The following is an 18,208-nucleotide window of genomic DNA, read 5'->3' as shown; positions in this document are numbered from 1 at the left end:
AATGGAGAAGGGGTGTTGCTGAACATGGGGGAGGTCAAAGTGAGAAGGTAAAACAAACAGGAGGCAGAAAGAAAGAAAGAGAGAAATGCCTAAGTCTAGCACCCGTTAATGTAATGGGCTAAAAAACTAGTTTATAAATAAGTTAAATAGCACTGATCCTAGTACAGACCCCTGTGGCACTCCACTGTTTACTCTCCTCCATTGAGAAAAATGACCATTTAACCATACCCTCTGTTTTCTATCCGATAACCAATTCCTAATCCACAACTGAACTTTGCCACCTATCCCATGACTCTTTAATTTTCTCAGGAGCCTCTCGTGAGGAACTTTATCAAAAGCTTTCTGAAAATCTAGACACACTACGCCTTTATCTACATGTTTTTATGTGTACTCCTTGGAGTATGCGTACCATGTGTTGAGAACCCCTGCTCTAGAGAAGAGAAGAAATAGTGGAGACATAATACAGACATTTAAATACTTGAAAGATATTAATATAGAAGGAAAAATGGTAAAAGGGAAAGGGATTTGTATACCACCTTCTTGTAATTTTACAACCACACAGGCATTTTCCCTTTCTTCTATGGTCCATGGCAAGACAGATCAAGATGGGCTGGACTTAGCTTTGATGACAACTCCAGCAGAACATAAGAATAACCCTACTGGGTCAGACCAATGGTCCATCTAGCCCAGTTTCCTGTTTCCAACAGTGGCCAATCCAAGTCACAAGCATCTGGCAAAAGCCAAACAGTAGCAACATTCCAGAATTTCAAAGAATTGCAAGATTCCGGAACCCCAGATAGAAGCAAGATTCTATGCGGAATCCCCAACTAGTACCAACATTCCATATTACCGATCCAGGGCAAGCAGTGGCTTCCCCCACAGCTGTTTCAATAGTTGTCCAACGATAGAGACTTCTATGATCTGTGTCCCATTTATGGCAAGACACATTGGGATGGGATGGAGTAGATTTTGAGAGCACCTGGCAAGTGGCAAGTGGGGCCAGTAGTGTAGGGCAGACTTTTTTACGGTCTGAGCCCTGAAAATGGCAAGGATAGATCAGGAGCTAGTAGGCATTTCTGATACCACATTCATATCATCCGAGTGCAGGTCTTACATATCTCGTAGGGAGGGAAAGGCATCTTATAGTAATAATAATAATAATAACTTTATTTTTGCATACTGCAATACCACAAGCAGTTCAGAGCGGTTTACTGGAAGAGACTGTACACAGACAGCAATGTTGCAGAAAATATTTTCAATTACATTAGTAAGCCAAGAGCAGTTAGGTATATCTGGAAGTATTTGAGAGATACAACAAGGCAGGAAGGAGTCAGAGAAATTTATCAAAGAGATAGGTTTTAATTGATTTCCTGAAGGATTGGTAGGAGGGTGAATTGGAAATGAGGGTGGTTAGACATTTATTCCATTAGCAAGTACAATGTAATAATACCATATATTGGATTGTTGGTTCAACGTTACCTTAATAATGAATGTGACTGTAGGGCAGACTGGATGGACCTCGCAGGTATTTATCTTTCATCTACCGTCATTTACTATGCTGGGGAGTGGCCTAAAGATAACCAGATGTCTTTTAACATCAGTGCTGAAACCCTATGGAATATCTGGCTAATTTTAACTCCATAAAGATATCTGGTTCACCTTGCTGTCCATCACCTCAGTATGACCTGACTGGGAAGTAGAAAAGCACAGATGGAGCAAGAATTGTCAGCCTGAAAGAGTCCTTTCCTACCAAGATGTCCTGTGGAAAACACAATGGTGAGGGCTAAGTCTGCAGTTTGCACGCTTCTGAAGATACGCTCTTTCAGAACTGGCTCCTGGACTTTATTCATGGCCCAGAACATACACCTGTGTTCTAAGGGTATTTAGGCTGTGGCCTAGGAAGTGTCTCTTCCCTGGGATATGGAAGCAGGACCATTGTCTCACAGTGAGAATGAAAGACCTTCTATGTCACTGCTCATAGGTTTTGATGCCATTTCTTGGCTGTAATGCCTATACGTGGTAAGTGTGGAAAGAGGATACTCACAAGAGAACCTCTGGTGTTTCTAATTCATCTTCCAACCCAACCCTCCTGGGAGCTGGATATTTGGGGAAGATTTGTTGCTGTGGATGGAGATAAGATTCAGCATCTTGAGGCAAGGCCTGGGATGAAGGCATGAACTGCTGATAAGCTCTCTGGATACCGCACGTCTTGTCATCTGAGGGAGGAAGGAAAAAAAAAAAAAAATACAGACACATATTAACAAGAAAGGGAAACATCCATAGGCACGAATTTGAAAATGCTTCCCAACACAGACTGTAGGAGGGGAGGGTGCCTGGAAAGAAACAGGGATGTGGATGGGTTGTGTGAGGAATGTGGCTGTGTACATGGATGGATGGGGGGATGAATGGTGTGCACGTATATAGGAGGCGTGGCTTGTGAATCTGTGGTTGTGGGCGTTGGGGGGGTGAGGTGATGGGAGTGAGTAAGTTTTGGGTGAGTCTTTAGGGATCTGGAGGATGTGCACATGTGGTTTTCTGTTGGGTGATAGGATATATTAACAGTTGGGGGGATGATTGTGGGTGTCTGTGGGATGTGTGCAAGGTGAAATTGCACATGTGTGAGTGTGGAAAGGGTGTGACAGGGCATGTACATATCTGTGTGGGGCATGTGAGATTTTTGGAGCCATCTGTCCTCATTTGGTTCAATTATTTTCAGTCACTCTCTGGTTGTTCTGGAATAGGGAGGAAGGATTATGGTACGGGAACAATGTACAGCATTTTATAGTTTCTCAAATCTTCCGTTAGCAAAAGCAAAGGGGATATTTTCTAGGGGTCTCTCTCCTCTAAAAACAATGACCCAATGTATCTGTTTTCAAATTTGTCTGAGATATTATTTTAGTTTAACATAACATTTCAATATCACAGGAGTTTGTAGTACTGTAAATATATAAATCTTTTTACAGTAATAATTAAAACAGATACACAAACACAGCGACAAACATAATATGGACAGGCCTTACAGGCCTCAACTGCTACATCTCCTGCCCAAGCTGCCGAACACGACCTAACCAGTAATCCACAAAAATAATATAGTAACATAGTAGATGACGGCAGATAAAGACCCGAATGGTCCATCCAGTCTGCCCAATTTAAATTTTTTAATTTTTTCTTCTTAGCTATTTCTGGGCGAGAATCCAAAGCTTTACCCTGTACTGTGCTTGGGTTACAACTGCCGAAATCTCTGTTAAGACTTACTCCAGCCCATCTACACCCTCCCAGCCATTGAAGCCCTCCCCTGCCCATCCTCCACCAAACGGCCATACACAGACACAGACCGTGCAAGTCTGCCCAGTACTGGCCTAGTTCAATATTTAATATTATTTTCTGATTCTAAATTTTCTGTGTTCATCCCACGCTTCTTTGAACTCAGTCACAATTTTACTCTCCACCACCTCTCTCGGGAGCGCATTCCAGGCATCCACCACCCTCTCCGTAAAGTAGAATTTCCTAACATTGCCCCTGAATCTACCACCCCTCAACCTCAAATTATGTCCTCTGGTTTTACCATTTTCCTTTCTCTGGAAAAGATTTTGTTCTACGTTAATACCCTTCAAGTATTTGAATGTCTGAATCATATCTCCCCTGTCTCTCCTTTCCTCTAGGGCAGGGGTGTCCAATGTCGGTCCTCGAGGGCCGCAATCCAGTCGGGTTTTCAGGATTTCCCCAATGAATATGCATTGAAAGCAGTGCATGCACATAGATCTCATGCATATTCATTGGGGAAATCCTGAAAACCCAACTGGATTGCGGCCCTTGAGGACCGACATTGGACACCCCTGCTCTAGGGTATACATATTCAGGGCTTCCAGTCTCTCCTCATACATCTTCTGGCGCAAGCCTCCTATCATTTTTGTCACCCTCCTCTGGACCGCCTCAAGTCTTCTTACGTCTTTCGCCAGATATAGTCTCCAAAACTGAACACAATACTCCAAGTGGGGCCTCACCAATGATCTGTACAGGGGCATCAACACCTAGTAACATAGTAACATAGTAGATGACGGCAGATAAAGACCCGAATGGTCCATCCAGTCTGCCCAACCTGATTCAATTTAAATTTTTTTTTTTTTTTTCTTCTTAGCTATTTCTGGGCGAGAATCCAAAGCGCTACCCGGCACCGTGCCCGGGCTCCAACTGCCGAAATCTCCGTCAAGACTTACTCCAGCCCATCTACACCCTCCCAGCCATTGAAGCCCTCCCCTGCCCATCCTCCTCCAAACGGCCATGCACAGACACAGACCGTACAAGTCTGCCCAGTAACTGGCCTAGTTCAATCTTTAATATTATTTTCTGATTCTAAATCTTCTGTGTTCATCCCACGCTTCTTTGAACTCAGTCACAGTTTTACTCTCCACCACCTCTCTCGGGAGCGCATTCCAGGCATCCACCACCCTCTCCGTAAAGTAGAATTTCCTAACATTGCCCCTGAATCTACCACCCCTCAACCTCAAATTATGTCCTCTGGTTTTACCATTTTCCTTTCTCTGGAAAAGATTTTGTTCTACGTTAATACCCTTTAAGTATTTGAACGTCTGAATCATATCTCCCCTGTCTCTCCTTTCCTCTAGGGTATACATATTCAGGGCTTCCAGTCTCTCCTCATACGTCTTCTGGCGCAAGCCTCCTATCATTTTCGTCGCCCTCCTCTGGACTGCCTCAAGTCTTCTTACGTCTTTCGCCAGATACGGTCTCCAAAACTGAACACAATACTCCAAGTGGGGCCTCACCAATGACCTGTACAGGGGCATCAACACCTTCTTCCTTCTACTGACTACGCCTCTCTTTATACAGCCCAGAATCCTTCTGGCAGCAGCCACTGCCTTGTCACACTGTTTTTTCGCCTTTAGATCTTCGGACACTATAACCCCAAGGTCCTTCTCCCTGTCCGTGCATATCAGCCTCTCACATCCCAGCACATAAGGCTCCTTCTAATTTCTAATGGTCGCTCTAGCCGAGTGGGCTGCTGTGGGCTGATTCATCGTCCAATTTTAAAACGGTGATTGATATACAATGGACTTTGCATGCAAATTAATTTTGCTGAGTTTGACCATTATCCTACCCCACCAGTTGCTTGTAAAGCAACTTTCACACATGCGTAGAACCAGCAGGGGAAGCCCTGAAGTAGCCTCCTTCCACTCAGCTGTTTAGACTTTTCTTTCTTTTTTTTTTTTTTTTAATAAGCACAAATGTTGTGTCTGTGTTACACATGCCCAGTATTTGTCCCTATTTAAAAAAAAAATTGTGATCCCCCCCCCCCCAATGAAGGAGGGATGCCTGTTCTCTCATGCCTTGGCTACCAGGAACACTCCATTAAGATCATGCCACCCAGATACACTCCCCCATGAAAATTGCAGCCACCCGGACACCTCCACCCCCCCCAGAGAAAATCCTGAGCAAGAAGGATGTCTTGCCTCTGCCATTCAGCTCCCCCATTCCTGTCCCTCCTACCTGCAGGCCCGCCTCTTAAAAATGGAGGGCTTTCCCCTTTGAGGTGCATCCTGGGATGCACCGAGAGGGGCCTAAGGCCCTTCCCCCTGTGAAGGGCTATATGCGCCTGAGCCAATTAAGGCTTAGGTCCCTTCCTGAGATACACTGGAAAGGGCCTAAGGCCTGATTGGCTCAACCATCTAAGGCCCCACCCTCTGAGAGTGCACCTTAAAGGGGATGCACCTCAAAGGGGAAAATCTGCCATTTCAAAGAGGTAGGCCTGCAGGCAGGAGGGACTGGAGATCCCTCCTGCTGTCATAGCAGAGAGGAGTGGAGAGGATAGCAGAGAGGAGCGGAGATTGCAGAGCAGAGTGGACAGTGCAGTAAGGAGCTGAGCGGACAGTACAAAGAGGAGCGAGAGCGGAACAGACAGTGCAGTAAGGAGCGGAGAGTGGAGCGGACAGTACAGAGAGGAGCGAGAGCAGAACAGACAGTGCAGTAAGGAGCGGAGAGTGGAGCGGACAGTACAGAGAGGAGCGAGAGCGGGGCAGACAGTGCAGTAAGGAGCGGAGAGCAGAGCGGACGGTACAGAGAGAAGCGAGAGCGGGGCAGACAGTGCAGTAAGGAGCGGAGAGCAGAGCGGACAGTACAGAGAGGAGCGAGAGCAGAACAGACAGTGCAGTAAGGAGTGGAGAGCAAAGCAGACAGTACAGAGAGGAGCGAGAGCGGAACAGACAGTGCAGTAAGGAGCGGAGAGCGGAGCAGACAGTACAGAGAGGAGCGAGAGCGGGGCAGACAGTACAGTAAGGAGCGGAGAGCGGAGCGGACAGTACAGAGAGGAGCGAGAGCGGGGCAGACAGTGCAGTAAGGAGCGGAGAGCGGAGCGGACAGTACAGAGAGGAGCGAGAGCGGGGCAGACAGTGCAGAGAGGAGCAGAAAGACAGGCGGATAGAGCGGAGATAGCTGAGAGGAGCGGATAGAGGAGCAGAAACCAGCTAAGGGGAAGCAGTTAGTGCTGACCGAGCAGAGTCGAGGGGAAGAGGCGAGAGATAACTCCGCCTACCCCCCGATGTCACCAGCCAAACTCCCCCATAAAAGGGGAAGAGCCAACGGCGAAGAATCCAGCAGCGGGCAGAAAGGAGGTGCTATGCCCAGCTGAACCCAGAGCACGTGGCAGAGAGAGGAGGAAGCTGAGGGAAACTAGCTATTTAACTTTTAGACCAGTGTTTTTCAACCTTTTTACACCTATGGACCGGCAGAAATAAAAGAATTATTCTGTGGACCAGCATCGGTCCGTGGACCAGCAGTTGAAGAACACTGGGCTAAGTCGTGGGCCAGACCCCTCCCATCTCTACCCAATCTCCATCCCAGACCCCGCCCCCATAATAGTACTAATTGCACCTTGCACGTCCCGTGCCTCATCTGGAAGCCTTCCCTCTGACGTTGCGACGTCAGAGAGAAGGCTTCCGGTTCAGGCGCAGGACGCGCGTAGGAGCCACTGCCCGTGGCTTTGTGCACTGAATCAGTGAGGAAGAGGGAGCTGGCTCGAAGATAATGCCGCATCGATCGCACCATGGACCGGCAGTTGAAGAACACTGTTTTAGACTATCTTTTAAACTTTCTATCTAACTTTCAAACCAGGCAGACCCTTCTAGCTAGCCAACAAGCAGACAGACCTTACCAGTCACTCTACCCTTCAAACTTACAAACTATTTAACAGGTAGCCTTTTCTAGCCAACTAACAAACAGGCAGACTTAACTAACAAGCAGGCAGACTTAACTAACAGTTAACTAACTACTTCTATCCTTCAAACTTTCAAACTTCCTGACAGGCAGACTTTCATACTATCCAACAGGCAGACTTTTCTAGCTGACTAACGAACAGGCAGACATAACTAACCAACAAATATCTAAACTAACAACAAAAAAAAAACAACCTTTGAAAATGGCAGGAAGAACTAGAAGCAACAAGACTACAATCAAAACCGGCAGCCCAGTCACTAAAGGGATTCAGGGGATGGCCATGGTTCACGTACAGACGGAGGGAGTGCCAGGACAGAGGTCAGAGGTCTCTGTACAGACTGAGGCCATCCCCAAGTAGATGTCTACAGTCTCCACACAGACAGAAGAGATGGATCAGCTAGACGGAGACATCTTGCAGGAGCTGAGGAGCTTGAGAGAGGAGGTAAAGCGCTTGAGAAGCATCCAGGAAGACGAGGCCTTCATCGACGGATTCATCCAGGAGCTGTCCCAGATCACCAACCAGGAGCCAGACAAGACCATCCTCAGGACGCCCAATCCGTCCAAACGTGCATCCTTGAAACCAACGATTGGGGTACAAGAAGAGGCTGGAGATGCTGACTCCTGGCAGCTGGTAACTTCCTCCACAGGCAAACACAGAAGACCTTCCTCTTCTGTCTCTTTCTCTCGTACACAGGGCAGTTTTACATCAACCCCACTAATCACCTTGAGGAACAGATTCCAGCTGTTAGAGGAAGGACCTACCAATGAGGTGCAGGATGTTGTCCAACAGATGGTTCCGGTTCCGGTGACAACAGATCAGCTCCCCCCAAAGAGGCGCAGGGTGGTAGTCATTGGGGATTCCCTACTGAGAGGCACGAGGGACCAATTTGCAGACCAGATATGCAGTTGAGAGAGGTTTGCTGTCTGCCAGGAGCCAGGATCCGATATGTGACTGCCTGCCTAGACAGACTAATCAAGCCCCATGACCACTTCCCCATGCTTTTCATCCATGTCGGAATGAACGACACTGCCAGGAACACCCTGGAGAGCATACCTGAAGACTTTGGAGCCCTGGGTGAGAAGCTGAGGAGGATGGAAGCGCAGGTGGTCTTCTCCTCAATCCTCCCAGTGAGGGGCAAGGGAAGAGCCGGGGAGGATCGTATCCAGAGGACAAACAACTGGCTTCACAGATGGTGCAGGGAGATGAACTTCGGATTCCTGAACCATGGTGAGGTGCTGCAAGGACTACATGGACCAGACGGCCTCCATCTGACCAGAAGGGGTAAGAACGTCTTTGGACACCGACTAGCCCGCCTACTTTGTAGGGCTTTAAATTAGGTAAGTTGGGGGTGGGTACACACTCACGTACTGACGTAAGTAACCAACCAGGCGAGGTAAGTTGCCAATCCATTTCTGAGTCCGAGGTAAGTACACACTACATTTCTGAGACCGAGGTAAGTAAACACATTGCAAACAGTACTATAGGAGTCCAGTTAGCCTAAGCAGGAATATCTCCATAGAGACATAGCAAACACAAGGTATGGAGGGCTATATACGTTAATGCCCACAGTTATAGAAACATAGAAGATGACGGCAGATAAGGGCCATAGACCATCAGTCTGCCCACTCTACTGACCCACCCCCAAGTCTACTATCCTAAGGATCCCACTCCTGGTGATAGGTTCCCTTGGCTTAACCCTCTAAGTTTGGGCAATAAGATTCTGGAATTAGAGACGGAAATGAGGAACGCTGACCTAGATGTGGTGGCGATATCCGAGACCTGGTTCACGGACTCCCATGGGTAGGATATGGCTATACCGGGATACAACTTACTTCGTCAAGACAGAGAGGGCAAAATGGGAGGAGGGGTAGCACTATATACTAAAGAGGACATTAAAGTTACCAAAATCGCAGATGTCAAATACACTGGGGAATCCCTCTGGGTGAATTTGGCTAGGGGGAAAGACAAATGCCTGTATCTTGGCATAGTATACAGACCCCCAAGACAACAGGATGACATGGATATAGTCGAAGACATAGAGAATATCACTTTGCGTGGAAACACAGTGTTGTTAGGAGATTTCAAAATGCCTGATGTGGATTGGAACAAACTTTCCACTATGATCAGCAGCAGCAGAAAGCTATTAACCTCTATTAAGGGAGCAAGACTCAGACAAATGGTGTTAGAGCCCACTAGGGATCAGGCGATATTAGATCTGATACTCACCAATGGAGAAAGTGTCACAGAGGTCTCGGTAGGCGATTCGTTGGCCTCCAGTGACCACAACATGATATGGTTCAACCTCAGGAAAGGTTTCACTAAATCAAACACATCAACCAAGGTCCTCAACTTTAAAGACACTAACTTCAAAAGCATGGGAGACTTCGTCCATCGGGCGCTGCAAAACCAAGCCGAAACAGATAATATAGAGGTAATGTGAAATCAACCATACACGAAGCAACCAATCGCTATATAAAATCAGTAAGTAAACAGAGAAGAAATAATAATCCACAGTGGTTCTCTGCGGAGATCTCAGACCTCATAAAAAAAGAAGAAAAGAGCATTCATCGCTTAGAATTCCGATTAAGCGATTAATCAAGAAAAATAATAAACTTGAAACTACAAGCAATCAGGGAAGCAAGAATCTAAGGAGGACTATCTGGCCAAGTCAAAAGCAGTGTAAACAGCAGTCAGAGAGGCCAAACTCCGAATGGAGGAGAATCTAGCGAAGAACATCAAGAAGGGCGATAAATCCTTCTTCAGGTATATTAATGACAGAAAAAGAAACACAGATGGGATAGTACGCCTTAGGAAACCCGACGAGAACTATGTAGCATAAAGCCAAACTTCTAAATGAATACTTCTGCTCAGTCTTCACTTGCGAGGCGCCAGGATGCAGCCTTCAGCTGCAGACAAGGGAGAGCTCGAAAGACCTGTTTCGAAATTTCGAGTTTACACCCAGCAGTGTCTACTATGAGCTATCAAGACTTAAGGTGAACAAAGCTATGGGACCAGACAAACTACATCCCAGGGTGCTCAGGGAGTTGAGTGACGTCCTGGCGGAACCGTTATCCATAGAAACATAGAAACATTGAAAGTGACGGCAGAAAAGAGCCAAGGCCCATCAAATCTGCCCACTCTATTGACCCACCTCCCTAGCTACCCCTTGAGGGATCGCACTCTGATGACCCATCCCCCTCTTAGAGATCCGACATGAGCATCCCATCTGTTCTTAAAATCTGGCACGCTGCTGGCCTTGATCACCTGTACCGGAAGCTCATTCCAATTGCCAACCACTCTTTTGGTGAAGAAGTACTTCCTGGTGTCGCCATGAAACTTCCCGCCCTTTATTTTCAGCTCTTCAATCTTTCCCTAAGTACAGGAAGAGTCCCGTTGGACTGGAAAACGGCTAATTTCATTCCACTCCACAAAAAGGGATGCAGGACGGAGGCTGCAAATTACAGACTGGTGAGTCTCACATCGATAGTAAGTAAACTTATGGAAACACTAATCAAACGCCAATTAGATACGATCCTGAACGAGTAGAATCTACGAGACCCCCATCAACATGGATTTACAAAGGGAAGGTCCTGCAAATTCAATCTGATCAGCTTCTTTGACTGGGTAACAAGAAAGCTGGATATAGGGGAGTCCCTGGACGTCGTGTACTTGGACTTCAGCAAAGCGTTTGATAGTGTCCCACAAGCAAGATGAATTTGATAGGATTAGGTGAAACATTAACTGCATGGGTTAAGGACTGGCTTAGAGGTAGACTTCAGAGGGTAGTGGTAAATGGTACCCTCTCCGATACGACGGAGGTGATCAGCGGAGTGCCGCAGGGCTTGGTCTTAGGCCCGATCCTATTTAACATCTTTGGAAGAGACTTGACTAAGGGGCTTCAAGGTAAAATTACATTATTCGCCGATGATGCCAAACTATGCAACATAGTAGGCAAAAGCACAGTGCCCGACAAAAGCTCAATGCCTGACAGTATGACGCAAGACCTACTCCTACTGGAGCATTGGTCAAAGACTTGGCAACTAAGTTTCAATGCCAAAAAATGCAAGGTCATGCACCTAGGCAGCAAAAATCCATGCAGGACTTACACCCTAAATGGTGAGATCCTAGCAAGGACTGTAGCAGAACGAGACTTGGGAGTGATCATTAGCGAAGACATGAAGACTGCCAATCAAGTGGAGAAAGCTTCATCCAAGGCTAGACAAATCATGGGTTGTATCCGTAGAAGTTTCATCGGCCGTAAGCCCGAGATCATAATGCCGTTGTACAGATCCATGGTGAGACCCCATCTGGAATACTGTGTACAATTCTGGAGACCACATTACCAAAAGAATGTGCAGAGAATTGAGTTGGCCACCAGGATGGTCTCAGGACTCAAGGATCTCTCGTATGAGGAACGGCTGGGTAAGTTGCAGCTTTACTCACTCGAAGAACGCAGAGAAAGGGGAGACATGATCGAGACGTTCAAATATATCATGGGCCATATCGAGGTGGAAGAAGATATCTTCTTTCTTAAAGGACCCACAGCAACAAGAGGGTATCCACTGAAAATCAGGGGTGGGAAATTTCATGGCGACACCAGAAAATATTTCTTCACCAAAAGGGTGGTTGATCGCTGGAATAATCTTCCACAACAGGTAATTGAGGCAAGCAGCGTGCCAGATTTTAAGAAAAGATGGGATTGGCATGTGGGATCTCTTCATGAAGGAAGTTAGGGGGTGGGTTACAAGTGTGGGCAGACTAGATGGGCCATGACCCTTTTCTGCCGTCATTTTCTATGTTTCTATCCTCTTTTTAAAGGGCGGATTCTTGGGGGAGCTGAGTGGCAGAGGCAGGAGGGAGTGGGTATCCCTCCTGCTAAGGATCTTTGTGGGAAGGGGTGTGGCTAGGTAACTGCAGGAGGGGGGGCAAGAAGGTCATGAAAGACACCTAAATGTTGTATATCATTTTATTTCAGACATGTAAGGGGACATGATAGAGACTTACAAGATCATGAAGGGCATAGAGAAAGTGGAGAGGGACAGAATCTTCAAACTTTCTAATACTACAAGAACGAGAGGGCATTCGGAAAAGTTAAGAGGGGACAGATTCAGAACCAATGCTAGGAAGTTCTTCTTCACCCAAAGGGTGGTGGACACCTGGAATGCGCTTCCAGAGGGTGTGATAGGTCAGAGTACGGTATTGGGGTTCAAGAAGGGATTAGATGATTTCCTGAAGGAAAGGGAGATAGAGGGGTATAGATAGAGGATTACTATACAGGTCCTGGACCTGATGGACCACCGCATGAGTGGACTGCTGGTGATGGACCTCTGGTCTGACCCAGTAGAGGTACTGCTTATGTTCTTATGTGTGTACTGAGGAATCCCCCGAGGAAGGTTTGAGAACCGAAACACTATTAGGGATAGTATACGTATTAGCTGTGCCCTGGCGTCGGGAGTGAAATTCTGACAGCGCTGGAGTTCTATGGAACAGATAAGAGCAGTTTCACATGTTGGGATTGACATCTATGTTGAGACATTTTGCTGTGATTCTTTATGGAACATTAATTTAAAAGGATTTAGATGGTTAGAGAGGTTGCGGGGTGGGGGGGGGAGGGGGGAGGAACAAATGATAAAACAGACCAGGATTGGTAAAGAGGGTTCTGAAATAGCTGTGTGCTATAAGAGATCCCATGATCCACTTGCCTGAATTAAATCTTTGATGTTCCTCTCCTGGTTAGTTAATGTTAGTTTTTGAAGCTTTAGAAAAACTCCCTAATGTGTGGGATACTCTTATAAGTCACTTTAGTGCAATGTGAAAGTGTTTTTGATACAACAGTTGAAATGATTTGACTCAATTTGAAAACGTGGAATGAGAAACATTACCTGTTTTTCCTTTTTACTGATGTGTACTTCAGAGGGTATGTGTTACGTATTTAGATGCTTTGAATAACATAGATTAGTCTGTGGCTTGGAATAATTGTCAATGAAAGTGTCAAATAATCTGATACTTGGAGTGGTTTATAGTCAAACCTCCCTTTCACCACTTCTTATAAGTAAAGTAGTTCATACAATTTTTTCCGGCCCTCAGAGGTACCACCAAACGTTCAATTTCTTTTATAACATATGGCTTTATGTACCAAATCGTCACCGGGTCACGATTTGGCATATAAAGCCATATGTTATGAAAGAAATTGAACGTTTGGTGGTACCTCTGAGGGCCGGAAAAAATTGTATGAACTACTTTACTTATAGGAAGTGGTGAAAGGGAGGTTTGACTATAAACCCCTCCGAGTATCAGATTATTTGAATAACATAGAAACTTAGAAGATGACGGCAGAAAAGGGCCATAGCCCATCAAGTCTGCCCACTCCATTAACCCTCCCCTAACAACCTCCTAAGGGGTCGCTCACAGGTGGTATCACCTCTACACTGCCCTCATAAAGATCCGACGTGGGCATCCCATTTATTCTTAAAATCTTGTATGCTGCTGGCCGCGATCACCTGCTCTGGGAGTTTGTTCCAATGGTCTACCACTCTTTCTGTGAAGAAGTACTTCCTGGTATCCATATGAAATTTCCTGCCCCTGATTCTCAGCGGATGTCCTCTTGTGGCTGATGGACCCTTGAAAGAGAAAATGTTGTCTTCCACCTCTATGCGGTGTACTTAAATGTCTCAATCATGTCTCCTCTCTCCCTACGCTCTTCGAGAGAGTATAGCCGCAATCTGTGCAGCCTGTCCTCGTATGAGAAATCCTTAAGCCCCAAGATCATCCTAGTGGCCATGCGCTGAACCGACTCAACTCTCAGTACGTCCTTACGGTAGTGTGGCCTCCAGAATTGCACACAGTACTCCAGATGAGGTCTCACCATGGTTCTGTACAATGGCATTATGACCTCCGGCTTCCGGCTAACAAAGCTTCTACGGATACAACCCAGCATTTGTCTAGCCTTGGATGTAGCCTTTTCCACTTGGATGGCTGTTTTCATGTCTTTACCAATGACCACCCCTAAGTCCCTCTCTGCTGCCGTCTTAGCCAAGGTCTCGCCGTTCAGTGTGTATGTTCTGCACAGATTATTGTTGCCAAGGTGCATGATCTTGCATTTTTTCACATTGAAGCCCAGCTGCCAGGTCATGGACCAATGTTCCAGTAAAAGCAGGTGTTGCTTCATGCTGTCGGACAAATCATTTTTACTTAAGTGTTACATAGTTTGGCATCGTCGGCAAACAATGCTATCTTACCTTGAAGCCCCTGGGTCAGGTCTCCTATGAATATATTGAAAAGGATCGGTCCCAGGACCGAACCCTGCGGCACTCCACTGGACACCCTCAACGTTTTGGAGAGGGCACCGTTAACCAACACTCTCTGAAGTCTACCACTTAGCCAGTCAGTGACCCATTGAGTTAGTGTTGCACCTAATCCCATCGATTTCATTTTGTTCAATAATCTACGGTGGGGGACGCTGTCGAAAGCTTTACTGAAGTCCAAATACACGACGTCCAGGGACTCTCCCTGGTCCAGCTTTCTAGTTACCCAGTCAAAGAAGCTGATAAGATTGGATTGGCATGACCTACCCTTGGTGAAACCATGTTGGTGGGGGTTGCATAGATTCTCCTCGTTCAGGATAGTGTCTAATTCACATTTGATTAGCGTTTCCATGAGCTTACTCACAATTGAAGTGAGACTCACCGGTCTGTAATTCTCAGCCTCTGCCCTGCAACCTTTTTTGTGCAGAGGAACGACGTTAGCTGTTTTCCAGTCCAAAGGGACTTTTCCCATACTCAGGGAGAGGTTGAAGAGTACGGCTAATGGTTCCGCTAGGACATCACACAGCTCTCTGAGCACCCTGGGGTGCAGATTATCTGGTCCCATAGCCTTGTTCACCTTGAGTTTTGATAGCTCGCTGTAGACGTCACTGGGTGTAAACTTGTGGTTCAGGAACGGGTCTCCCAAGTTGTGCTTCTCCTGCAACTGTGGGCCGGACCCTGGCCCCTCGCAGGTGAAGACTGAGCAGAAGTACTCATTTAGTAATTCGGCTTTATCTGTGTCTGACTCTATAACTCCCATCAGGTTTTCTGAGGCGTACTATCCCATCCGTGTTTCTTTTTCTGTCACTAATATACCTGAAAAAAGATTTGTCCCCCTTTTTGATGTTCTTTGCTAAGTTTTCTTCTATTCGAAGCTTGGCCTCTTTGACTGCCAGTTTGACAGCTGCTGACTTGGCTGTATATTTTGTTCTAGCCTCTTATTCCCCCGAGCGTTTATAGGATATGAATGCACGCTTCTTGTCTTTGACTAGATCTGATATCTCTGTGGTGAACCATTGAGGTCTGTTGTTTCTTCTCCGTTTACTTACTGATCTTATGTAGTGGTTTGTTGCTGTGTGTAAAGTAGATTTCAAGGTTGACCACATATCCTCCACATCATTGGTCATCGCATTGGTCAATCTCCTAGTCTATTGCAATGGGTAACATAGGTACCGACAGATCTAGACCAGGAGTGCCCAAAAGGTCGATCATGATCTACCAGTAGATCACAAAGGCAACGCGAGTTGATCGCGGAGCCAATCAGGGCTCTCATGTTGCCTTTGCGTTCTCCTTGTATCCCTGATGCCGATGCAGCAATAGGCCAGGCATGTGCAGCCATTGCATAAGCATCAGGCCCACAAGCCTTCCCCCCCAATTGCTGCCTGTCTGGCCCAGAACTTCCATTCTGACGTCAGAGTTGATGTTGGGGGGGGGGAAGGCTTGTGGGCCCAGTACTTGTGCAGTAGCTGCGCATGCCTGGCCTGTTGCAGCATCAGAGAAGCAGGGAGAAATCAGCGGCGGTGACAGGGAGAGAGAAAGAAAGACAGAAAGAAAAAAAAAAGGGGGGGGGTAAGGAGAGAGAAAGAAAGCCAGACAGAAAGAAAGAGGGGCAGGGAAAGAAAGAAAGAAAGAAAGGTGAGGGGGAGCAGGGAGAAAGGAAAAAAAAGTTGGGGGAGGGAATGGAGTGACAGGGGGCAGGCAGGAAGAGAGGAAGACATTGCATATTTTAAAGTCATCTGCCTTGACCTCTTTGAAAACCCCCGAATATAAATGATAATTAACATTTTCTCTGCCTTTCACTGTGCTTTGTGTTTTTAAAAATTTTATTGTTGGTAGATCATTTTGACTTGATCATTTTAAAAGTAGTTTGCAAGCCAAAAAAGTGTGGGCACCCCTGCTTTAGCGGGAAGAAGGCCAGGGGAGCTATGATAAAGTTGTTTAAATACTTGAAAGGTATTAATATAGAAACAAATCTTTTCCAAAGAAGGGGAGACAATAAAATTAAAGGACATTATTGAAGTTGGGGAGCTGGTAGACATAGAAATAATGTCAGAAAATTCTTTTTCACAGAGATGGTGGTTGATGCCTGGAATGCCCTTCCAAGGGAGGAGGTAAAGATAAAAGCAGTGATGGAATTCAACAAGGTACGAGATGGACACAAAGGACCTCTAAGTAGAACATGGGTGGTATAAAAAAACAAAATTTCAATGGCTGCATATGTGGAGATGTGAGGAGAGGTGCTTAGATGCTGGGTCTGTGTCATATAAACAGAGAGGGCTTCAACAGCAACTTCAGTAGCTGGAACCTGAGGACAGTGCCAGAAAGACTTTATGGTCTATGTCCTGCAAATGACAAGACAGAGTCCGATAGGCTGCAGTGGGCTTCGAAGGTAACTTCAGTAGTTGGAACTTAAGGACAGTGCCGGGTGGACTCCATGATCTACATCAGAGAAATGCTAAAGAATGACCATGATCACATTCATTGTTGGATTAATCATAAATTGATGAGTGTGACTGTTGGGCAGGTCTTTACGTGCCATCGTTTGCTGCTGTTACCATGTTAAATGAAAAAGGAGACCAGCAAGTTAAGACCTATTTAAGATCATAGTCACTCTGTTCTAAAGAAGTTGAAGGACACATAATACAAGGAGCCACTGAAAAATTCTCAGTCTCCATCGAGGGCCAAACACGCAGTGTAGTGACTTTCCACTTTTTTTGTTCCGTCGGAAAAATACAGAACGAAAAATGTGGAAAAAAGATGGAGTAGCTTCAGCACCGTTCCTTATGACCCTGGGCAAGTCACAAGACTCCACTGCCCCAGGTATGTTAGATAGATTGTAAGCCTGCTGGGACAGATAGGGAGAAATCTGTAAACTGCTTAGCTTATAAGCGATGTATAAATACTAAAGAAGAAGAAAACCAAGCTTTCTCCATAAGTGCCAAACAGGTCCCTCCGCTCCCAGGATGAAATACGCCTCAAAACGCCCTTGAACTGCAAACCGCCAAATGACGTTCCTAATCCCACTTCCTATCGAGCCACTGGAATTGACTGTCCCACAAATTAGATCCCTTGAAAGACTCCTCAACTTTAAGAAAGCAATACAAACACCTAACTCCCCCCCCCCCGCCCATGTATATTGGTACTAGATCCTCGGTATGTGTCACGTTAGGAGAAACACTTGTAACTATGGCAAATTTTAACCCCTTAAATGTATATTAAGTATGTTAACCTGTAACCTGTTCTGAGCTCGTTGTTTTAGAGTTCAATTTAAGTGTGCCTGTGTTGTTTTTAAAATTTGACATGGTATTTTTACTCCTCTCCTTCCTCTATCCTGGAATGTTTATAGATTTTCTTTTGCAAGAGGTGACCCATAATTCAAATTATCTCTTCCTTCCCAAAAAGGGAATAAGGGAGTTAAGTTTTTCAGTCCCTCTCTGATTTTTAAGCTATCTCAACTGTGGAAGGACCTTCCACTTCCTTTAAGGAGTTCCGGCTCACTTCAACCTTTTCGCAAATCCTTAAAAACTACTTTATTTGCTAAACACTTTGAAAATTAACTTTACCAAACTTAGTCTTATTCTTTTCTGTTTTTTTATTCGATTACTTAACTATTGTAAACCGAGTTGAGCTTTCCTTGAATGATGGCTCGGTATATAAAGTCAAGCATTAGATTAGA

At 45.8% G+C, this 18,208-nt stretch overlaps 1 protein-coding gene and 1 long non-coding RNA gene across 2 annotated transcripts in view; one reads left to right on the top strand and one right to left on the bottom strand.

Moving 5' to 3' along the window:
* LOC117358201 overlaps nt 1-18,208 on the top strand; it is a 167,575-nt gene that overhangs the window by 86,466 nt on the left and 62,901 nt on the right. The window lies entirely within an intron of this gene.
* Nucleotides 1-18,208, bottom strand: part of TRAF3IP2 (TRAF3 interacting protein 2) — a 61,640-nt gene that overhangs the window by 35,522 nt on the left and 7,910 nt on the right. Inside the window, exon 3 of the mRNA XM_033939827.1 lies at nt 2,045-2,216. Coding sequence (XP_033795718.1) covers nt 2,045-2,216 — 172 coding nt within the window. The remainder of the gene's footprint in view (nt 1-2,044; nt 2,217-18,208) is intronic.

This window comes from Geotrypetes seraphini, chromosome 3, assembly GCF_902459505.1.
Source record: "Geotrypetes seraphini chromosome 3, aGeoSer1.1, whole genome shotgun sequence".
Classification (NCBI taxonomy): domain Eukaryota; kingdom Metazoa; phylum Chordata; class Amphibia; order Gymnophiona; family Dermophiidae; genus Geotrypetes; species Geotrypetes seraphini.
The sequence above is the reverse complement of the archived record's forward strand: the minus strand, read 5'-3'. Positions and strand labels throughout refer to the sequence as shown.